The following is a 25,674-nucleotide window of genomic DNA, read 5'->3' on the forward strand; positions in this document are numbered from 1 at the left end:
CAGTGGTGCTTTAGACTTCAGCCAGAGAATTCAGGCTGCCTCACTGCAGTAGAAAGACTACTGAAGAACTTATGCTGAAATTATGGGTGGTTGTTAGGTTGTTGCTATGCGATTGCTAACATTTTTTTTTTATTTTTTTTATTTTTTTATATATTATATAAAATATATTAAAAATAAATATATATGCGGTTGCTAGAGTGTTCTGGGTGGTTGTTGCTTACAAAAGGGTCTCAAATATGCATATCTACTGTAAGATTAATGCTTAGGGTTAGAGTTTATTCATATCTTTAATCCTCTGTGAGCAATAGAAGTAATCAATCTTGTGGCCACACACAGGCTAAAACCTCTGTTTATTCACAGTAGAGTTATAATCATTATTCCTAGTCTTCCGGACCCTCATCAAATGTTCATTGTGTTTCATTTCTGTTATCCTCTGGATGGATTGCAATCATCCGTCAAGGAACAGTTATGTCCCGATCACACGGCAGTAATTGTATTTCAGTGAAGAACGTAAAGGACCTCAGCTTTGATTACATGCCATAATCCCCTTATTAGCTGTGAGTTATGCCTATAGACATCGCATTCTGTATGGTAAATTTCCTGCTCTGATCCCACATCAGTTTCATCCGCATGACGCTGACTCGTAAACACATAAACAATGCTGTTATAAAAGTCTTTCTTTCTTATTATATTAATTATTATGTTTGAATTATTTCATAACTATCCATTCTGCACAAGTCCCATGTGTTTACATTAACAATTTATACAAATGATTGATAATTCTCATGTCACACATCACTACTTGTCAAATGGTTTTACTCTATTTTAACACACCCAAAGCTCAAGTCGAATTCAGAAATCCCTCGTAGAGAATCAGAACTCTGTGTGACTCTCCATTGGAAATTAATGACTTCTCTGGAATATAGATGGTCTATCGTCTGCCGGTTATCGTAAGCAGGGAAAAGGTGGCTTAGGTGTTCAAAATTCATCAGATTGGATGTTTACTTCTAATGCACATGTTTAAGACAGTGTGTGATGAGCTTGTGGCGTTTATCTGTCTGCTGTGCTGCTGTCATAGAGAACAATGTGGCTATTTTCAGCAGGGCGTCTGGTTGAGCCCATGTGACTGTGAGACTGATTGATCCACAGCATTGAGTTTTGCCCTCTTTGCTCTCTTTTTTCATCCTTGGATTATCCACATTCTCTTTATCCATCCTCCAAAGAAGTCTTCCTCATCTTGTTTTCAAACATCTCTTTCATTCAAGCCTGGTTATACACCCACGTGCTCTTTACACATTATATGTGATTGCAGAGAGGAGCGCCATCTTCTCCACACCTGCCTAATGCAGCGTACCACAGATCAAACGCAAAAAAAGAGTGTTTTATTTCTTCTGTCCCAGTAAGATGAATATTTTTTATTTTCTTAGGTTCCTCTAAAGGAATCATGACTAGCGCGTAAGCAGGGCTCCAGATAGCGACTACTTGTCAGATATGAAATGAAAAACGTAAAATGTGGGACAATTTTTCAAAACTATTTAGCTATTGGCGACAGTTGAGAAAATATATGGCTTTCTCAGATATCATCTTGTTGCAACAACAAACACAGAGTCGAGAACAAATGACTCTTATGAATCAATTCAGAAATGAGTCATTTAAAAAGATTCATGAAACAAATAGTGATTTGAGTCGGTCAGTGAATCGTTAAGAGCCATTATAGTTCAAAACGGAACCTTTTTTTGTTATGTCTGATATGAAGCGTCAAAAACTAAACATTAAAACGACCTATAATAATTGAAGTTAAGTATCTGTGACATTATATTTCACTACTTTAAACTTGAGGTGTCTTTCACAGTTAAAAAGCATCTTTTACTGTCTGTTTGCTGTAGTAACTGGTGTCTTGTAGGTCATCTGCTTTTTTTACAGGCTGTTCTGTGTCTCTTCCTTTAACAGCCACTTCTGTCATGACGGTCAATGTGGTCACGCTCACGATGTCCCTGATGCGCTTTCCTTCTCTGAATTTCGGACGAAGCAAAACTCGATTAGCTGAGAGAGCCAACGAGCCTGTAGAGCCAACGAGCCTGTCACCTTCCATTTACCTCATAAGATCATTGATCAGACAGACTTGTGGAATGAAATATTAACACAGCAAAGATGATCACATGAAGACAGCGCCCGAGATGCGCTTTTGTGTGTCACTGTGCGCACATTTAACTGTGTGTCTGTTAGACGGTTGAGAGCGAAAAGTAAGAGACACCATCTGGTGTGAATAATTCTTATAGAGGACATTTATATGAATAATGAAATGGAGATTGAGCTATTATCTTTGTCTGTATTTCTAAACCATGCCAAATTATTCAAGAAGGTCCTGCCGTATATTATATACAGTCCCGGCTGCAGAGCTCCGCTATTACACGATGCACTTCGACACCATACAATTGTCTGCACTTTTCATTCTGGAAGTTCATAGTTCCTCATTCAAAGTGTTTGAGCTTAATAAATGAATAGAGTTGTAATAAAGTTGTTAATAAATTGTTATACTGATTTGGAATACATCAATTTTAAAGTTTCATTGGGACAGGAATGACGAATGTCAAGATTAACTTATAGTGAGCATTACATGACAGAAAAGGTCATCTACAGTAAATGTAAAAATCGGATAAACGAGCATGCAGAATTAAATATCCAATATCGTCCGATACAGATAAATGAAAAATTATATGGACCGGATATATTGTGCTTATTAACGCTTTTTTAATTTTTTTATTTTTTTACCAAGGTGATATTATTATCACTTATCTAGGACCCATGTGTGTCAGTGTTCCCTTAAACAAATATAGTCAGACAATAAAATAATTGATAATGGCCTCAGGTATGACAAAAACCATGAAAAGGTTTTAAAGTATTAAAGAAGTGGCAGAGTTGCTGATTACTGAGGGCTGAGCCAGGCTTCCACTGTTAATGTCTCACACACACACACACATAAATGTGCACATGTGTGTATGGGCTCCCCTCTGCTGGGTTGACTAATTGGCTGTGCAGTGCTGAGGGAGGTGTTTAGTGTCGGGGGGTTGTGCAGCTGTAGTCTCGTAGTGATAAATCAGTGTTCCTGCTGATCTATGAGCCTCTGTCTGCTCGTACGCAACGGCCCATCCCTGCTCAACACCTGTCCTGTTCCCTCTCCGACACACATGGTGTGTGCAGTATTTAAAAGCCAGAAAAAGGTGCTCATATTTGTTTTTTATTTGTTTTTTTTAAATAAGTCTGAGACCTCATTGAAAATCTGAGATTGAAAATCTAATTCAAACCTGGAAAGGACCAGAAAATTATGATTTTGACATTTAAAACAAAGAAAAACAAACAAATATAAAAATAAGTACAAACATTTTTTTTATATATATATATGTAGATTATTTAAAATTCTCATATTTAGTTATTTTCTTCATCTTTTATCTCAAATTGCTATTTGCTAATAATATAACTTGTAATCAGGAAATTTGTATTAAATTTTGAAATAAAATGCAAAAAAAAAGAAAAAGTGGAGAGATGGCAGAAAATGATTTGGGACACAATAGGTTGGATTCGAACCCACATTTCCCATATCAGCACCACTGCACAATGTGCTAACCATTAGGCCTCAGCTCTGACATTTTCAAACTTAGTCAAACCATGCATAGACTTGTCTCTTTTGTGTAATTCAACTCTTAAATGCATGAATGTTTCGCCAATCATTATTACATATTTGGGTCTCTACCTAAAATCGCCTGATTTTAGAGTAACAATTGCAGAAGAATAAAATAAAGCATATGTATTTACCTTTTGGAGTACAGCATCTGGCTCATATTCGCGATCTCAAACATATTCTCAAAACTGTCATTTTCAACATCTTCAAAATCAATATTTTGATCACTGACAGATTCTTCGCCAGATCCACCATCAAATGACAGTGACACTAATATTTGATCGAGTTCAGTACTTAAATCGCTGAGCCATTTCAAGTTTTGCTGATGATACTTCCTATTCTATTGTTTTCTGCCTGTGGTAACTGTGAGTGAAACGTATCTTCATCATTGTGTATCAGGCATTGCCACCTTGTGGAATAAAGGTGAATTGCACTTCATTTTCTTCTTGTGCAGAAAAAATATACTTACACTGTTACACAAATCGGGTCGTTAGCGACCCTATAAAATTATTACAAAAAATGAATAGGAAAACAGGCATTCTTTTATAATAACATTTTCCTGTTATATTGTTTATAATGAGTTTATTGAGGAATACTAAGAAGGTTGATGTCTCACTTAAAAAAAAAAAAATGAATGGGGAGGAGGAAGTGAATGACATCCCGGTTCATGCTTTTAAGGGTTACTGAAAATGCCTTGTTTTTTGTGTGTCATCAGGTTCATTCAGGACATCGAGTCCCGTATGGGTCCTGCTCAGGCCAAGCAATGTCAGCTACGCACCTTCCTCACCTACTACATCAACGACCTGTTCCTCAGCCAGGTCCGCACCGAGACCAATAAGGAGATTGAGGCTGTGACCAAAGTGTCCGACCCGCTCAAGATCCTGGCCAGCGCTGACACTATGAAAAACCTGGGAGTTCAAAGACCTCTTCTACAGGTATCTTTTTTTGTTTGTTTGTAAATGATCCCAAAAGAAGCTTTTTCAGTAAATGTATGACAATATAAGTGCACACACAATCACATTTATAGAAAGATAATACACTTACTTTTCGCCGTTGCTTCTTTCTGCTCTTCTTCCCTTTCATTAGTCGATCTGTTTATTAGATTAACTGTTCAAACAGCATTTGCCTACCGGTCAAGTGTACAAAAGCCCGGTCTGATTGTTTTCTCTTCTGAATTGCATCGAAGAGGAAGGTTATTTTGTTCTCTTCTCCTTCTCTCTCCCATGAGTGCCAATAAAGGCCACCTACCCACCTATCCCCCTGCATCATAATTGGAGCTGAAATTGTGTTTGATCCGGGCTGACCTGGAATCAGCAGTTAAGTGCAGCTTATATAACACACAGCACTGCTCCTTGGTGACCAGCTGCCAGCTGTCCATCTCTCCAAGGGCTTCTTCCTGTCAGCACAGGAAGTACACATTTTTTTTGCCGTTGAGACCTCTATATGTGCTTAGTTCATCAGCAAAGGGATTTAGTACTCTCTTCTCACCTTTCCAGTATTTGCTTGTTATAGTTTCCATAACAACAACCAATTAAGAATCATTTTAGAATATAGGAGATATTTTTTGTGGTGCTTTAAAGATTATATTATATTATATTATATTATATTATATTATATTATATTATATTATAGTATAGTATAGTATAGTATAGTATAGTATAGTATAGTATATTATTAATTACGTTATATTTTATTATTTTAATATTTGATTTCATTATTTTAGTACTGCCCTGAAGAAGCTGCCACACAACTTTTTTTTTGAAGGTTTAAACAAAACAGATTATTGGAGCACATTTTCAGTCTTTCTACTTCAGAAATTCTCATTTAAAACAGTGTGTTACTTATCGTTTATTTGTGAAATTTACTAGCAATTTCTAAGTGAAAATAGTTTCAAAGTAAATCCTACACTAATTCAGTGGAACAGATATTGTCTTCTATGTTTGTCTGCATGCTTCTGTTTGTTCCTGAGTGTATGCATGTGCAATTGTGCATGTACAACTGAGTTATTTCAATGTCTTTCTGCGTTCGGAATCCATGATCTGGTCAATTAACTTCATGAGAAGCTCTCTTTGCAAATATATGAGGGCAAGGATGCCATTGTGCTGAGTGTGATGAGTTTTAGCGCTCTGATATTATTCAGATGAGAGCCATTATGGTCCCCTTTTACTCTTTAAACTGAGACCTGCCATCACAAGTCTCTCCAAGTTGTGTGTTCATGTGTGTACGGACGTCTTAGCATTGCTTTCATTTTGAGAACAGTGGCAGTTCATTACAGAGGGGAAGGCATCAAAAGCTCACAGCCATTTGTTTATGATTATGATTTCTCCTTAACGAGGACTGCGGCATCTTGCTAATTACCCTGCTGGGCTAATGAGCGCCTCTCTGGATAGCAGGAGCTCCATAAAATGCTCTTTTGTGTTGGCTTTTCTTTTTCTTTTTTTTTTTTACGTATTAATTACCTTAAATCAAAGGTGCTGCAGCTTTGCTGCTGACAGCCCATGTGGCACGTTCCATCCCGGCCTTTAGCTTTGTACTGTTGTAGAACCATATCCTGGGTCATGGGTTTGTGTGTTAGAGAGACGCACTGAGGGAACGAGAGTTTGCTCTTCAAGGAGACGTTTAATGAACTCTTGAGCTGTATTAGTATGTGAAGGTTTTTTTGTGTTCTCAAGCATGTGTGTGTATTTATTTGTGTGCCTTTGAAAATTGCCTGTTGATTTTGAACTTAGCAGAGGAAAGAAAATCAGTACAGCATTTGGAAAGCATTTGCTTCACGTCCATCTGCATCGGGGTCCAAAATGAGCATTTGCCAAGCACTAAATGTGGGTAACATTTGGCTTTAACAAGTAAATAAAATTTTACTCACCAAATGGCCTGTTACATTTCAAGAAAGTTTACAAGTTGTGAAACTGAAGGAAAATTTTACCAAAGAAACTTCTGCCAAAGGTCTGACTCCGGTATTGGCTCTGGCTATTCCTGGACAACTTTCCTGTTTTTTTACTTGTTAAATTTTTACTTGTATTTGTCAAAAACATCAGTGTCACATGATCTTTTCTGAAGTCATTCTAATATGCTGATTTGATGCTCAAGAAACATTTCCTAGTATTATCAATGTTGAAAACAGTTTTGCTTATTAATATTTTTGTGGAAACCATAATAATTTTTTTTTTTTTTGATAAACAGTCCTATTGATAAAAAAATAAAAAAATAATTAGAATATATGAAAACATATATGCGACCCTGGACCACAAAACCAGTCACAAGTCGCACGGGTAAAGTTGTCATTTTAAATTTGTAAATTAGCCAAAAATACATTGAATGGGTCAAAATTATCGATTTTTCTTTTATGCCAAAAATCATTAGGATATTAAGTAAAGATCATGTTCCATGAAGATATTTTGTCAATTTCCTACCGTAAATATATAAAACATTTATTTTTGTGAGTGAATGCAGCACAATCGTGATCATAAATGGGCGATTTTCTTAATGTTTCGATTTTTTTGCCAAATCTCGGCCAAATATTGTCCTATCCTAACAAACCATACATCAATGGAAAGCTTATTTATTCAGCTTTCATATGATGTATACATCTTATGTGACTGCCATGTGACTGGTTTTGTGGTCCAGGGTCACATATTACATATAAAAATATAATAAAAAAAATTATTTATTGACTCTCCATTGACAGGTTTAGTAAACATTTCATTTCGGCCCCTAATATACACCGATATTCAACAGTGACTAATAAGGCCAAAGAGAAAGTGCCAGTGATGAATTGGTGAAATGACACACCTTGTGTTGCTTCACTCTATTTTGCTGTTGAATTGGAAAGAGGTTATCTCCATGACCATTTGATCTGCTACTGTTGGTCCGATCTGAGGATTTAACCCCGCCCTCTTTGCCTCATTAGCATGTGATCACCTGGAACAGGTGCAGAGCGAGACTGTAAGAGCAATTTGACAGCATGTATGTTACTTCTGTTCTGTTTCTGACAACAAAATACATGGAAAAGTCTAATTTCACCTGAAGTTATGAAACAAAAGTTTAGTTTTCCACCTCCCAGAATTCAATGCAGTGTGTCATTGAGAAGGTGCAAGAACTGTGCATTGACCCTCTTCTCAGACTGAACAGCCATCCATCCTGTGAGAAGCCATGAAGTTGAGTGAGGCTTCTCTCCAGATTGTCTATTGCCTCTCTGATGCATTTTAGACCAAATGGAGGAGGCAAATGATGCTTAAAGTAGTGCTCTCCTGTGGTCAAGGAAATGATGACAAAGAGATGTGGGTGTGTGTTTATGGGTGCATGTCTGTGTATTCCAGGTGCCGTGGCTCGGATGTTACAGCAGGTGTTTTATGAGAAATCAGCCCGGGAGAAGTGGAGCATTGATCCGTAGGGAAAGGGGGTTTTCTTTTAGTTTCACAACATTAAATATACTGCACTTTGCCATCAGGAACCATGTTAACACACACACACACACACACAACCAGTCACACACCCACTCCCGTTTACTTGCTGTACCGCAAAGGAGGAAATCTTAGGACAGATTTTATGTCAGTTGTTGTCAGCATTTTTAAAGCTAACCAACTTTTTGTCAAGCCTTTTGTAAAATCTCTTTTGGACAACCACCATATATATATATATATATATATATATATATATACTTACTGAATAGAATGTACTTCTATTCACAGCCTTGCTTACATGTGCCTAAAATGAAATACGAGTGACCATTTACGGACTATTTGGAAAAGGTTGCTTTTCAAAGGCTGTCTTAATAGAAAGCAGACACTTAGTTAGCCTAATTGTTAAACTTAATTAAAAACAATATATTTTTTTCTGTTTGTAATGAAAAGTTGGAGAATGGCTTCTTGGCACAAATGAAAGTAGACAGCCATGTGCTCTGGCAGAGAGAGGTGTTACTGCATTAGCATTACAAGCACAAGGATCGCTCAAATACGAACAGCCCCTGCTATCAGCACCCCCGTCCTGGAAGCTCAAGTTGGCTGTCCTCACTCTGTTTAGCATGACAACAAGGCCAGTGATATCAGAAGGCCTGGCCATCCATGTTCTGCCTGCTCTCGTTCTTAAACTGCTCTCCATTTCTTTCTCTGTGCTGATCTGTTCCACTGATGCTATCTGCAGGTCCAGGGCCCACTGATGGATTCATTTCATTAGAAATGTTTTGGGGGGTCACTGTGTGGCTTGTTTGGAGATTGGCTCTATTAATCTTCCCCACCACGGGATCCATGGTGCTGCTTACATGGGCCATATGTCCAGACACCTCTTACAGGGACGCTTATACTCACACACTTAATTTTTGCTGACGTTGGTGGAAAATCGCAATCTTGGCCAAATATTTGTAAAATTTGTATTTGGTTACTGGTTATATAGTTATTCATACACACAGACTTATAGAAATATATAATAAATAATACTAAAATAACACTGGTAATTTCTGAAACAGATATTTTTGTAAAGGCCTAAAAAGTTTTGACATCTTAATTGCCGAAATATTAGGCCCCTTGTTTTTCAGGAATCTACAAATGTCCAATATTATTTATAATATTAAGTTATTTCAGACAAAGAGGGTCTCAGTATAGGTATTTAGGCCTATTCATGGTTGGAGCTATAATGTTCTCAGAATATTCAGGGCTGTGTTTATTTACAAGTCTGTTTTTAGAGACGTGATTTATTGTCTGTCTTTGCCATTCAGTCGAAGCTCATTCTGAAATGTGGACTTGAGCTGCCACCAGCGCTTTGCTAATGAAGCTGACCTTTTTAATCACACTGTATTCACCATCAACACACACAAACGAACCCCTGCACATCAGTCTAGAGTTGAAATAATGAGAGTGACCTTTTTGTTTGTAGGGTCTGTTGTGTGGGGGGGTATATTTGGGGGTCTCTCTCTCTCTCTCTCTGTGTGTGTGTGTGTGATATCTGTTGATTGGCATCTTGTAGCACAGCTTGGTGTGTGCCTTTATTAGGGACTTCTCATCACCACAAAAACATCCAATCACAGAACGATTCAGGTTTGAATGGTGTTGTCTAGACCTTGTTTATATCTGCAGGAAGTCGTCTCTGTACAGAGACACATATGCACATCAGGATCAAAAAGTTACCGTGATTATGTATGGAATATTTATTTTTTAAATACATTAAATAGATAGAATGGGATTGGGAAATCGTTTTAAACAGATATTGAAGGTGTCTTTTCTCAAAGGTCACAGATGCATATAACGTGTCTGAATAGAGAACGCCCATGTCACCATGAATGACTTCATGGTCGATCAAGTGACATTATTATATAAAGTTACAGGAAATGCGGACATCAGAATCCATAGAATAATTTAGTGTTTAATGAATTATTGATTTCTAACACTTTTGCTAATACGCTATGTAAGTATATAGAGTCATTTTTCCATGATGACAATAAATCATTTTCCACGACCCCTTCTAACCTTTCTTCACACCCTGCAGTTTGAAAAGTGTTAAAGTGTTGGTCAGCCAACTCAAGACCTGAACCGGATTAATGTGGTAAATTAATGTTATTACTTCAAAAGACTGCAGTCCTTTCAATTCAACTGATGAAATTTATCAAGATTCAGCTGACAGTGATGCAGTGCGCACTCTTTCTTCTGTCCTTTATGGCCAGTCACCTTCTCCTGTTTTTTTTCTGCTTTTCCTTTTCTGTCTTTACCTCAGAACTCCTCTGTTCTGACTTGGGTTCCTCCCTCAGGCCAGCATTATTTTTTTGGGCCTCGACTGCACCAAAGTTGCCTTCTGAGCGTTTCTTCACCTGTGGGCCGAACACAGTCCCTCTTTCCACCAATGGTCTTCTCCCATCGACACTGGCCTAAACTTGGGCTACACCCCTACCTGAACTGACAGTGCGGAAGAGCTAATCTCTGCCTAAGGAGCTAAAACAAGAAAACAGCATAAATGTAGCCAAATATGCTGTAAAGCAGGCCAAGTGAAGGAAAGCAGGCATTTTCTTTAGGCCTACTTTGAATTTTACAGAGAACTGCTCAGAGTGCAGACTTTGGCTGTTTTAAGTCATTTTAATATATTTCCATATATTTCCAGTGCATTGGGGTGTTTCTGCAGGGTTTCAGTGTGCATATGTGTGTACACAAACATCCGTTCCATAATGATAATGTGTATATCATTGCCTTCTGTTTGTTCCCCTCTCTGCACCATTAGCCCCATATGGCTCTATTTCAGGGGGTGTATGTGAGCATGTGTGCGTTATTGAGAAATAAGCATAAAGTTGAATCTCAGTGCTGCTACATTTATGATGGATTTATGTGTGGTCCTATGATTATGTTGAAATGAGACTGTAAGACTTTAAGGAACTCTGAAAAAGAAGTGGTGTTTGGAGGAACGATGTTAGAGGTGGATACACAATGTCTTTGTTTTTCTTGTCAAAGATTGTGCGTTCAATCATAACCTATGGTTCTTCTTGCTTGATTTGGTAGAAGCTCGCACTGAACCCAATGCACACGCACATACCCATGAACACACTGTTCATGCCCTTAGATTGATCCTCAGTTGTGATGAATGTGGATTTACATTTGGATTGAACACTGTTGTATTCATTTGTTCGGTAATCAGCTCTCCTCCAGAGCCGGTGTACATTTATTTAAATCACTTCTAATAAAACAGGCATAATCCTTCTGCCAGCGGATTTACAGCAGGAAGTGCAGTCCTGGAGCTTTTGTGCCGCTCAGTTTGTTTTGCTGGTCGAGTCTGTCACTCACACGCCGCGCTTTAGAAGAAATGACAGGTTTACATTTAGTTGTTACACATATGTCGTGAATGTTTGCGGCCTGTACTTCACCTCAGTCTGACTCAAACAATGTCAGACGTAGAATGCTGAGAGCTACTGTATAATAGAGACGTGAAAGAATAGTTCACACAGAAATACAAAAAATCATGACTTATTCACCATGTTATTCACTTTTTCTTACAATAATGAATAGTGAAAGAAAAAAAAAAGGTTACCTTTATATAAATTTGTCCCTTTATAAAATGTAATGCATTATTTGATGGTGATAATAAATATTTTAAAATGTAATACTTTTAAAAAATAAAAAGTAATAAAATAGAATCTAATAAATTGTATAAAAGAATAAAATGTATTCCCCTTTCCCTCTACAATAGCTCTCATATTTAAATGTTTAGATATTTCGTATGGCTTCAAAACACTTGAAATATAGTGCATAAGTTATATGGGCCACTTTTATGGTGCTCTTTGTCCTTTTTGGAGCTTCACAGTCCCAGTATCCATTCACTTACATTGTAAAGAAAACTGTGACATAAACATTCTGGAACGAGATGAGATTGAATAGATTGTGACAGCGTTTTCTTTTTGTATGAACTAACCCTTTAAAGAGCAACAGAAGCAACCTCCTGCATCTGCATCTGTCCATACAGTTGCGTTGCGGTTGAGTGGCAGGGTCATGTTGGCATGTGTGTGCATGTCTGTGGGTCTCAGTGGTGTACGGTCACACTGACAGTGATGAATGAACTGTCGCACCGCTGCCCTTCTCATGCATTACACTCCTTTACCCTGGAGAGGCTTGTGTGTTTCTGCATGTTTTTTTCACCTCTACGACCAAAAGAAATTGCTCTTCCAAATTCATTTACTAAGCATTCTGCCAGTCTTTGCATACGCACACCGTTGTATAAATGTTTATATCTGTAACCCGCTCGTGTTTGTGTGTGTGTGTGTGTGTGTGTGTGTGTGTGTATGTGTGTGTGTATTGTGGTGTAATTGAAGTGCCGGAACGGTTCGGGTTAAATGCTCTGAACTCTGTGCTATGGGGTCAAAACTGGATTAATGGAGAAAACCCATGGCCCGTGAACCTTCTTTACACACACACAGACTCGTCTCAACATCTGTCCACCTGCTTGTCATCCATTCTGAATAGGAAAACCAAGTAATTTTAAGGGATTTTAAAATGTGACTTCCAGGCATGTAGACTTCCAATACAATATTAATTGAGTGTGGAGCCCATTAATGTATTCATTCATTTGTTCATTCATCCAACCTTTAATAAATGAAGGTTATATATACATAAAACTGACCAGTGAAATATGCACTTTGAAGTGAAAGCCCAAGTAAAATAATAATTATTTGGGAGTGGAGCCCATTCTCTTCTGGCATTCCAATACATTCCATATTATAAATATGATCTAATTACGTATGTGTAGTGAATGTTCAATAGAATAAATTACATCACTCAGTTATTTAATATTTAAGGCAGAGTTTAAAATGTAAGGATAATGATGTCTTGGTGGTTTGTTCCAAAGGTGTGTGTGAATCCTGTATTCTTACAGTATCTCAGTACATCAGCTGGAACTGTATAAAGAGATCTCTGCTTACGCTGCATGGGTGTAAAACGTTTTTCTGTCTAAATTTTACTCAATTAAAAGTCAAAGTATCTAGTCAAAACTTTCCTCATTTAATTGAAAGTAAAAAAGACAGCTTTTCATGTTGACTGATTATATCAAGAGAGAGTGGAAATTTTCTCATTAAAGTAACTTTGAAGAACAAACTGTGTAAAGAAGCTTTTTCTAACCACAAGTTTCCTCAATGTCGTGACTATGTTGGATTCTAGGATACCAGATCTTGAAATCTATTCAATTGTTAAATTTTATACAGTAGTTTGACATTTACATATAGTTATTTAAAGCCTGATCGCTGACCATGTTCAAGTTTGACTTCAACTACAGTTGTAACGTAATTAAAATGCATTCTTTCAGGTCAAAGACAAATACAGTTACATACAGTAAGCTAATTATACTTTATACTTATTATATTATACTAATTATACTAATTATACTTACACAGGAACGGGATTTGACTTGGTACTTCAGTAAGAAAGAAAATAAATTATATTTTTAATAAGAATAAATATGCATGTACTTCAGTGGTTTAAATAAACTATATTAATATATTGGAAATGTATGATCTAAATAATTGTTATTGTTATGATTGGACTAATAATAACAATAACTGTTTGTCATGGTTGGTCGACGCAGAGATGAGATGAGCAGGGTCTGTTTTTATTTACAAACTTAAAGAAAACAAAGATACTCAGGATGCAAAAAACTCAAAAAACATTAATAGAACGACCAACTATTACTGACAAAGATGGAACCAAGACTAACAGAAAACAGGCTCAATATATACTAACCAAAACCAATGAACAAAACAAGAAACAGGTTCAGTTCATTAATCAAACAATGAATAACCATGGAAACACTAACACAGGAAACAGAACAGGAAACGGTGCAAAACCAACTCAGAATACAATTCAAACTCAGACCATACGTAACACTATTATTAGTAGTATTATTGTCTATATTAACACTATCTTCATGTCCATAAATCAGTATGTTGTGTGTTATGGGTGGAGCTGAGCTGAATCTACTCATCTTGTTGGGAAAAGCTGCCTGCATGTGATTTAGATACTATTGTCAGCCATTATGAAGAGCTCTGCCATTTCTGCTGCGACTCTCACGGTTCTTACTTGTCATTCTGTGAGAGAGAGTATGTGATTTGTGCGTGTGTATATACACACTCAGGCCTCTGAGTGTCCCTAAGCATGTGAGTTAAGTTCTCTTTGCTCCACTGCGTGTTGTGTTTCCCTCTCATTGACGCTCACCAGTCGAGTCCCACTGCACGCTGAGCGTTCATTATTATGACTCTCTTCATTTATACTGCGCTAAACCTTGTGCCATTAGCAAACACTCCCTCCAGCAGCTCTGCTCATTTTAGGAGGACTGTAATCAATGCTGGCGTGGCTGGACGTACTCCAGTAAGAATTCAAAGGTGCTCTGTAGTGTGAGCGGAGTAAGAATGAGTCAGGAGACGCCGAAATTTCCAGCAACAGATCTTAAACCTCCCATGGCACTCTGTGATATTTAAGTAGAAAGGAGGGATTTTGCTAGCGATGAGACAAGAGAACCTCTGCTGGTTTGATTTTTCTCTAAAGCTCTCGCCGTCTGTCTGTCTGTTTCGCTTGTGAGGCTTCTATCCATCCTTTAACTCTATTTTCCTCTCCTTCTCTCTTTCTCTCTCTCTCTCTGGAGCTTGATTACTTTTTAATGATTTCTGGGGCTAAGACGAATGAGTGTGTTAAATGAGGAGAATTAGACATGTGCCGCAGAGCACTGGGGCATTTGTTACTTGAATAATGGAGCTTAGAGACTTTGTTTACTGGGAAATATTGAGCTTCATAAATGAGAGGGGGAAAGAGAGACCGAATTTTGCAGCTTGTATATTATTTCTCTGGTCATTCACTGTAGCTTTTATTAGGCGTGAGCAGTATATCGAAAATGCATGATCTATTCAATATTATGTTGGCAATGTAAAATTAACGAACATCATAAACTCTGACTGTGATTTTAATGCACTTTTTTATTTCACTATTGACTTGCCACAGTAGTTTCACAATGTCTCTTTGTGTCATGACCAGCCAGACTAGTGTATATGAGATCACTAAGACTTATTTACTCATTTAAACCTCATTAACATGAAGTAGTTTTGGAATGTTTGAGTCTGATTCATAAATCGGTTAGGTCATTATTCATAAATGCTCATAGAAGTCTCTGTGTTGCATTTTTAAATGATATAAGTAAAAGATACATGTAGGTAAAATTGCGCTTATATTGTTATATTGGTGCATATAAAAAAAAAATATTTTTTAAATATATAATTCCTCACATTCATTTGTGAAAAAGTGTTCAAAACAAGCCTTTATTGTTTTAATGACTGTACATTTTAATGTATACTTTAAAAAAAAGCTCTATATATATATATGAAATATGTATAGATAGAAAAATATGGAGATATGCATGTGTACTGTATATGATGGTGTAATTTTTTATATATATATATTTTTAATATGGATAAATATTTTATATATAAGATAGTATTCAAAATACGCACACAAATTTGTACAGTATACTTTTTACCATCACATATATACATACTGTTTAAATACACGTCACTATATTTTTATCCATTTGGATAAATATATTGATCATAATCAAAATGCTGAACATTTCTGAGAGATATGTTCTATTCTCAGTCCCCAGTCACCATGCCAACCTTTCCTAGACGCTCGTTCACACACATAATCGGATACACTATGGCGTTGATGGACTTGTTTCAGTGTGACCAGGGGCATAGCTTTGAAGGCTAGCGTTCCCCCGCTGAGTCGTTTCTCTCCCACCCCCCTCGGTTCCCTGGTGCAGTTTACTGCTGGAGAGCTTGATGGGCCAGGGCAGTGCCACGGATCATTACCTCGCTCTCCGCCCCTGGGGCTCAGGCAGGGGGCGCAAGCAGCAGGCAGTGATATGTGTATTAGCAGATTGTACGCCAAATGTACAGCAATGCGCTAATAAGAACAAACTACTCGGGGCGCTCGCCGCTGCCCCCTGCTGTGCAGGATGGCTCATGATGTGGTCGGATTGAGTAAGTGCTGAGCCCAATTAAACAGTGCATTTGTGCCAGTGCCACAAGTAAACTACGATTCGGTGCAGTAGGCAACACCGTTACTATCCTCCTGCCAATGTCGTGCTAACACTCGCTGTCACTTTCAGTCAGTCACTACTGGCGTTAGAAATGCAGCCAAATGTTTGGTGGCTATGCTCTTTTGTTTTGGCCCTTCATAGTGTTAAAAAATGTGGTTCTATTTTGTGCCCGGGCTTCTGTTTTGTTTGAGCGGATAGTTCTTCTGCTATTAGCATCATTAGCTTTGATGGCAGGGTGCAATCGTTAAATGGTAGAGAGGAAGTCGCAGTGCCTGAAGGATGATGTGCCCAAGTGGAGGTTTGTCATTGCCACACATATAAAGTGATATCCCTGGTCATATGTTTCTGTATCATGGTGCTTCTTTAACCGTAGCAGGGTTGTCCATCTCTGACAGGTGAATGGAGGGTTTTGATCGTGCTTGTTTTTCGGGCTATTTGACTTGTTTGCTCAAAAGCGAGCAATTGAGCAGATAGACTGCAGCATTCTGTAGTCTATCACGGTCCTTTATAGAGGGCGCCTGCACTGGTCATCCTTAAACTCAACCCTGACCTCAGACCAGAACCTCCCCCGCACCTTAACAACAGCGACATTTAGAGTTTCTAAAGCAATCATCTGATTCATAGAAACGAATAGAGGTGATGCCCTGACTTCAGAGTATATTATATTGAGTGTGTGTGTGTTTGTGTGTGTTTTCAGAGCACTGTGGTTGTGGAGAAGTCAATTCAGGATCTAATGAGTCTGATGCAGGATCTCAGTGCGTACTCTAACCAGTTCCTGGAGATGGTCTGTGACAAGCTCAAGGAGTACAAGGAGATCTGCAATTCTGCTTACAGGTAATAATACTATGTGACACACACTATCGTATTTGAGAATGCGAGTTTGTAGTCTGTATTGAATGTGATGCAATAAAAAGGTACTAAAACATAATGGCATGAAATGTCTTTCTGTTGGGTTGACCTGGCAGGTTGCACGCAACAACAACATACAACGCAACCAGTGTAGTTTTCATGAATTAATGACTCTTATGAAGTGGTTCTTAGTGAATCAAAAACATACGCAGGACCAGTTTTGTCTGATTTCATAAATGTATGTCTCTAACGAAGTTCTTTTTAGTCAATCTAAAACATTCTGAACATGGACAGTCGAGTTCATGAACAAATGAATCTCATAAAGTGGTTCTTTTTAGTGAATTAAAAGCATACTGCCTGGCAGTGTAGTTTCCTGAACAAATGACTCTTATGTGCTGGCTCTTTTAATGAATAGTTCAAAAAGACAAGTATCTGTTTTAAATTAGTCTGACGGACGGAACATTTCTCTGTAATGCTAAATAATTATAAAGAACATTTATATAACATTATTAAATTACATAATGCCTTAGATCATTCATTAATGTTAACTCAAGTAGTTAGACATTTCTTTAAAATCAAGGTAAACCGGTTTTACAGTATGTCTTCTCAATGTACTCCCTGCAGTATCTTCTCAGATCCCCAGGGGGTCTACGGATGTTTGAAAACCTTGGTATTGGAAACACTGGATGATTGGTCTGCTCATGTGTTTAAGTGAAGTGTGTGTGTGTCCGATCACATATGTGTAAGTCAGCAGGGATCTGGACTGAGCTCAATCATGGGTAGAAAGTGCAGAGGCAGCCGTTTCCTCACACAATAATCACATGCTACCAATCTGTCCCTCTCTTTGTCTCCTTCTCTGTCTTTCTTTTGTTCTATCTCCCTCGTTCTCAGCCATAAGATGAGTGAAACGCACTGCATTTCGTTCTACATGATCTGTTCAATCGTTTTACACATCACAGACAAAAACAGTTTATTCATCCGCGCTCTTGTCTGCCTCTCTGTATACTCTTCTGTGGAACCGTGTTCAGCTGTCATCCAGTGCACACTTTTAATGGCTTGCTTATGCAATACTGAAGAGATTTATCTGAACTTATGGTTCATTTACATATTTTAGAATTTTTTGAGACATGGAGTGACATGGAGCTTGTTTAATCCCTCAGCCAATCACAGACTTTGTTCCTAATTTAGCTCCTTACGTAGTGTTTCATCACACTTAATGATATCTTCCATTTACTAGTAATTAACAAATCATTATATAGCACTTAACAAATCAGTAGATTACTTTATTTTTAGTATTATATAATGTGTTTAGCACGTTTACAAACACATTGAACTGTGGAGCTAATATAATATAATATAATATAATATAATATAATATAATATAATATAATACAATATAATATATATTTTTTAATTATGAATATGGCTGTATTCCTGTAATAATATAATATAATATAATATAATATAATATAATATAATATAATATAATATAATATAATATAATATAATATAATATAATAAATATTTTTAATTTTAAAGATTTAAACATTTTGTGATTTATAATATACATTTTTATACAATAAATATATCTTAGATTATATTTAATATTTATTAAAAACATAAAAAAAATCTTCTAATGTTCAGTGTTTACAGACTTTTAAATTTAAGGCTGAAAATTAAAATGGTACTCACAATTTTCCATGTCCCCAAAGTTGAATTAAATCAGTTTATTTTAATCCTGAAGTGTTGTTGAGATTATTGTGTGGTGTGTGTGTTGTAGGGGTATCGTACAGTGCGAGGAGAAGCTGACCATCAGTGCATCCTGGGCTAAAGATGAAGACATCAGCCGTTTGCTGCAGTCTCTGCCCAACTGGGCCAGCATGACCCAACCCAGACAGCTCAGACAGAAGAGAGAAGAGGAAGAGGACTTCACACGGTGAGAGCACACGCTAATATACACATACATAATACAAATACACACTGTCCCCGATGTGAGCTCTCCACACAGATTCATCACCGAGCACACAGTATATACAAACACACTCGGACAACTGCTATCAGCTCACATCCGAGCAGGTTAGCGCACAGACGGCGGTCATGTGCTGTGTAACACAGATCTGCAGGCCTTCACGTCCTGTAAATAGATCAATAAACACACTTATGTACTCGATCCATTTCAAGTCCAAAAATTGCACTTCGTCGAAAATGAAGGTTATTTTTTTGTTTGCCAGACGCCAATGCAATTTGGTATTCTGCTTGGGTCCTGTGTTACAAAGGGTGAAATCTCACCCTTATAGCTTCAGCTGACATCTTTGAACAAGAACAAATTCAACTGCAGGCAATCACACTATCTGCCATAACATTCCAGCATCCCAAACACACATGCAATTCTGTTTTGGATTCACTTGCTCTCTCTATCTCCCTCCCTTTCTCTCTTTTCCTCTCAAGTGCACACTTAAATGAAAGAAGACACAAGTATGAGGAAAACTGTGATTGGACAAGAGGGAGGGGGGAGGGCTGGCTCCATTTTTATCAAAATTGCCCTCAACGTGTTCTTCCGTCGGTTTGGATGTGCCATGGCCTGCAATTGTACAATAAATAAATGAACTGGTTATGTGGGGCAGAAAAATCCAATCTAGCCGACCTGTTGAAGCTAAACGCAACGGCGAGCAGGAGGCTTTTATCATATAAATGACCCTGACAGTTTCATCAGCTAAAGAGGGATTACGCCACATGTATGGCAATTCTATACAGAGTGATAAAAGCTTGTTAAAAAGTCTTCCGTTCAATAGACGCTGCGTTTTATCTTAAAATATTTCCCAGCGTTCAGAAATGAGCCACGTGGATTTTTTTTTCTATCACATTCATCACAGACCTGTAGAGGAGGAGGTCAAAGAAAATACTGACTTTATAGATTTGCTTCAGAGTAAGGGAAAGCCTTTTTTATGTACACATTAGCACCGGTGTGAGCATCTGGCCAGTGTTGAGGCTGCGCCAACGGTTGTGCCCAGAACACTAAGATATTTTCATCGCACCTTCCCACCAGGACATGCAACATCTCTTTTCCCCTTTAGATGTCTTCTGCCCCCCTGTCCACCTTAATTCTCCTTTCAGTAGACTTGTCTGCTTAATATCTGCTAACACTTTAATGTGATGGTCCCCCAACAGGCATTCTACTAACTATGAGTAACTTTGCAAGTACGTCAACTTATTCTAACCCTACCAGTCTACTAATACTCTACTAACACTCTAATGAGAGTTAGACATGTGCGAGTAGACGTGTACTGTAGGTGCAACGTTACTTAGTCAACTGAATGTCAAAGGGACCATCAAAATAAAGTGAAACCTTTTTTGCAAAAAACTGATTTGCCAAACTATAAATAAAATAATAATAATTGCAATAATACGATAAAAATTGCAAACAAATATTTCCACCTATTCAGTTTCAGTTTAGTTTTGCAAGTTATGTGAATTAAAGGGGTAATGGGTAAGAGGATAAAAAAATATATTTTGCTAACTTCAGTTGTGTCAATTAAATTAAGAATATAAGAGAATAAGAAACTTTAAAAAATAAAAAAAATAATGATTGCAACGAATATTTCCACCTATTATTTTTCAGTTTAGCTCATTCATGTACCTCTTTTTTAAAGTGTCATTTAGAGGAAGAATGTGTAATATCGCAAATATAATAATAATAAAAATAATAAATCCAAACTAGTTTACCAAATACTTCCGCTGCCCATCAAAAATGGACATGTCTCCAAAAACAGCAATTTAATTACGCTTTTAAAAGTGGCTTTTTAAATGACTCAATAAACTGGTCTATAAATATTTTAACATGAAAAAATGACATGCTTCACCTTTACCGATCTTTTTCACTTCTAAGCGCTGGTTTAATTAACATCCACCACAGACAGTTCAGTTGTGCTGAGCTGTTATTAAAATCAATCTGTATCGACGCCATGGCCACATTCAGCAGACCATACGGAATAATGATTAAACACAAGTGAGGCTTTTTTTTAATGCTGGAAATGTTCATTATTTCTTTTTCTGTCTCTCACAGGGCGGCATTTGCCAAGGAGTCTGAGGTTTTGACAGGGAATCTGGGTGATAAGTTAATTCCTCAGAATGAGATTCTGCGGGACGTCAGCGATCTGAAGGCTCTCGCTAACCTGCAGGAGAGCATGGAGTGGCTCGCCACCCGCCTCAGGGGCTTCTTCAGCACCCTGCCCCGGAGCTGCAGTGAGTGTGTTTACTGTATACGTTTGGCTGGAGGTTTGTGTATTGAGTATGTGTCGCCATGTATTGTGTCAAAACGTTTTCCAATTTATTATTTTTCCTTTACAGAATAAATGATCATGCAAAGGTTTTAGTGATAATTTGAATCGAAATACTGACAAATTTGAGTAATCTTAGTGTTTGCTATGTCTCCTTTTTTAAAACTGTGCATTTCCAGGTTTAAATTAGATTGAAATCCCAGTGTCTCCAACTTCTGAACCTCATCCCTTTATCAGAACTGAATAAATACATTTTATTCATCAGAAGAACTGATTGAGCCTCATGAAAGATAAGCAGGAAAACGTCTGTGTAAATCATTTTTTAAATTATTCTTGCATTGTTACATTAGACTTGAAATATATTGAGAATATTGAGCTAGACTTCAATGAAACTTCAGCGATGGATGTTTGACGTCACATCGGTGAAACTTCACACAATACCTTCCGAATTTCCTCCATTTCTTTCACTGAAATCTGTAAATAAGCTATTTTAAAACTATTGTTATTTCTGTTTTTTGGGTAAAGACTGCTTCAGAGCGACTCACGTCCACAGCAGATAAAAATTCAATAAGAGCGCGGTGGAGGACGTGGTGTAATTACCATTAGTTCTGTGCAGAAGCCGTAATGGAGTGTTTTATCATGGTGGGACAGCTTCAGCATTGTTCATTATTTAGTGTTTGCTGAGCTGATGGGACCGTCGCCGACGGAAACCCTTATCTCTGTAACCCCCCCTTAAATTGGATTTTATATTATGGAGCCAGTCAGGTATGAACAAGTCATTTTCTCCTGTCTTGTCTTGCAGACTAAAACACGTTTGCCAGTGTAATGTGGGGGAGATTAAAAGGCGTCTCACCACCAGAGACTAAGCTTTGAAGTGGATCGACTGAAGAGAGTTCCTAGAGAGGGAGAGTGAGAGAAAGAGCTCTTTTGCCCTTGTCTTTCTAAAACGCAGGCCCACCGTGCTCAGGAAGAGCCATCCTTTATGCACCTGTGACCACCCTGACGTGGCGTTTGTGTGCTAGAAGTATTCCACAAAGAATGTCCGGCAGTTTGTCAGACTGACAATGAGACCTTGTCCTTGTCTTAGTGAGTTTAATCCGTGGCATTGCTCAATCTCCGTCCCTCCAACCTCTGCTAAAACAAACACTCGGACCTCTGCGATAAGATGCGCGAGATAATCCTGCTCTTTAGCGTCATGGTGTTGAATCTTAATGTAATCTAAATTTGATTTGGCACTAGGACACGTTCTTGCACCGATTGTTTGGGTAGAAATCGATGGGCTTTGATTGGTCATGAAGACTGTTTGTGTCTCATCGCTCATCTGGGATCTTTTCAATAACATGAAATCTTCCCTAAATCTATCTGGGCCCAGAGCCCAGTTTCCTCAGGACATGTGTGTTTCTGTATGTTCTTTCTTGTGTTCGTCTGTCTGGGGCTTTTGTACACTATTAACACTATTTGTATTTTTTGCCCTCTCAGACTTTTGTGTAGTAAAGATGGCGCTTGGATGGAAGTGAGGACATCTTCTGTACATGCAGATTAAATATAAGAGAGGCTGTTTACATGCAAATTGTGAATTTGATTTGCAGTATGCAAATGCTGTAAATTAAAATCTGAATATCACAACAACAGTTTGCAAATACTTCCATCCCATGTCCTAGAAAAAGAGAATGGATGTTGTTGCCACTGTGGAAGCCACTATGGCTTTTTTTATTATTATAGATGGTAAATTATTAGCAGTTTAGAGCTTGCGGATAAAATACTTTTTTTGCTAGCTATCAGCAGTAGATGCCTTACGTCTGGAGCGACAACGTGTCTGAAGGTAATAGCGGCCAATCATTTTGATGACAGGCTTTTGCTCCGGCATTTCAGAATGAATTTGAGATGCTGTGAGATGATACTGATCCAATGATTTTCTTATCTGAACGATTTCTTTGGTCACATGTTTTCTGCATTTTTATGCGTATTTCACATAAAATGATGTGGACGGAAACCCACCTACAATCAGATAGATTCCAACTCTAACTAACATCACTCCTCTCGTTCTGTCTTAAGTATTAAATGAAGCAAAAAATAAACATGGGTCAAACCTAGTCAGTAGAGACCATTCGTAGAGAGTTGAATGGGGAAAACTGCACCGCTCACTATGTTCTGATGGTAACCTTGCACTTTAAGTTAAAAGAGACAACCTCTTTAATGATATAGGCATGACAATAAAGAGGTTTGACATGATTTAGAGCTTTTAAAAAGCTAATTTTAGGATCCCATTCTCCTTAGATTCCATACACATACACCGTCTGTATTTGAGGTTTCAACCTTTCTCTGTTCATGTAAACGGGAGCTATACTCGCATGACTAGAAAATAGCTGGACAAGATAGCTGCCAAGTGAACTGACTTTCTTTGGCCCCAGGTTGAGTTTTATCTCAGGAGTTTTTCTCTGACCATTACCTTCGTGCCTTTGAGCAAGACCTTTAACCATCTTATACCTAACTAGGCTTGACAGACAAAAGGCAGAACTGTTGTCCAAACAACCCTCTTCCTTTCACATGCTTCCAAATCCACCTTCCTATAGCTCTCGGGAGATTCATCGCTCTCATATCGCTGAACAGACGCAGAGCTTTGAGCTTTCATAGCCTTTAGTGCCAAAGAAAGAGTAACTCTTGGGTCAAGCGATCTGTTCATTTTTGGAGTTTTAAAAAGTACCTTTATCGCCGACAGTAAAGGTCTGCTTTCCATCTATTAGCATAATGTCTATGGATACACACAGACACACTTTCATTTCTGGAATAGCTTTTACCGAAGACACCTACTCAATTTCTGTCCTGAAGGCTTTGCCAGCGAGTCAAAGTACTGACGCAGTGAGGTCAAAGGTCGTCGGCAGACAGAGCTTGGCTCTCCCCATGCAGATGTCGCTGCTGTTACTGCAGCCGAATAATTAACGCTCTCAGCCAATCACATGCATCATTCATGAGGCTTCGGTCTCTCTTTTTATCTCTCTTCGTCTCCCTCTCCCTTTGCTGCCGCAGAGGTCAGATATCTTGTTTATTAGAGCGCTGTGTTTAACAGCCTGTGGAAGGTGTGCGGCGAGATGATGCAGTTTTTCCACAGCAGTTTTTGGGCTTAAGCTTCACCCTGACTGCCAGTGGGATGTGGTCGTGGAGAAGGGTATCAGCGAATGATTGATCTCCGCTCTCTCCTTCTCTCTGTGTCTTTATGAGTGCCACCCTCTCACAGATGGCATCGAACAGACGCTTAGGCGAGATAGGATTTGAAAATAATTGGATGAGCCCAACTCACGCACACGGCACACATCTACGCAGCGTACGGCCTCCGATAAAAGACATTTAAGTTAAAGGGAGACAGAAGAAGATATTCAGAGGTTTGTTTTAACTCGAAATAGTGGGGCCACCCATGTGGCGCGACCTTGATCACACCATCGTGGCGGGATGAGCTCAGAGGCGATGGACATCAGGCCCATCTCTCTCTCGCACCACCAGTGGGGGTCTGGGTAAGGGGGCCCTGGCACACACAGACTTTAAACAGAGCAGCCATGCTTTGCCACATGCTGCTGCACTCACTCGTTCACCGACAGTTGGTATGTGTATACATGAGCACACTTGTGTTAACAAACACACAACTTGACAACCAGCTCTACACATGGATGGAATTCAGACTAACTGCATAATTCAAACTTGCAGGTTAATTGGCGTGCAGCATCGGTTTCCTCTGGATTTGCAGTATACTCTGAATGTCTGGATCATGCTGTTCATGATAGGCTCAGTTCCAAATTCACTAAAATTATGAACCGATTTAGATAAACAGCATTTTTTTTTTTTTTTTTTGCAGCCAAACTGGTAAATCAGCTTTACTTTGGCTGGCTGTGCAAAAGCAGTTAATGATTGAAAGCTACATAGAGGAATATGAAATTGTTCATGTTAGCTTTGTTTGATAATATTATTGAATATTCTTATATATAATGCATATTATAAATAATATATTTGAAAAAAATAATTGTATGATGTATATATCTTTATTTAAAAATATATATTATATTAAATAATAAACACATATAACACTAGAGAGGAGAGAGAGATTATATATATACAGTGCTATGCATAAGTTTAGACACCCATGCTAAAGTTGAATAAAAAGAGGAATAAAAAATCATCTTTTGGAAATTGATCTTAATGCCTTAATTAAAAAAAATTGGAAAAATCCAACCTTTAAGGACACCAATTTTCTTTGTGAATGAATAATGTATCATAAATAAATAAATAAATAAATGTTATTCCTTAAAATACAGGGTGCATAAGTTTGGACAC

The 25,674-nt window shown here is 37.9% G+C and overlaps 1 protein-coding gene across 1 annotated transcript in view; it reads left to right on the forward strand.

Moving 5' to 3' along the window:
• exoc4 (exocyst complex component 4) overlaps positions 1-25,674 on the forward strand; it is a 122,795-nt gene that overhangs the window by 81,983 nt on the left and 15,138 nt on the right. Inside the window, exons 11-14 of the mRNA XM_084407823.1 lie at positions 4,395-4,614; positions 16,923-17,059; positions 18,855-19,010; positions 21,138-21,316. Of these exons, the coding sequence (XP_084263949.1) occupies positions 4,395-4,614; positions 16,923-17,059; positions 18,855-19,010; positions 21,138-21,316 (692 nt within the window). The remainder of the gene's footprint in view (positions 1-4,394; positions 4,615-16,922; positions 17,060-18,854; positions 19,011-21,137; positions 21,317-25,674) is intronic.

The sequence above is a fragment of the Rutilus rutilus genome (assembly GCF_951802725.1).
Source record: "Rutilus rutilus genome assembly, chromosome: 4".
NCBI classification, from domain to species: Eukaryota; Metazoa; Chordata; class Actinopteri; order Cypriniformes; family Leuciscidae; genus Rutilus; species Rutilus rutilus.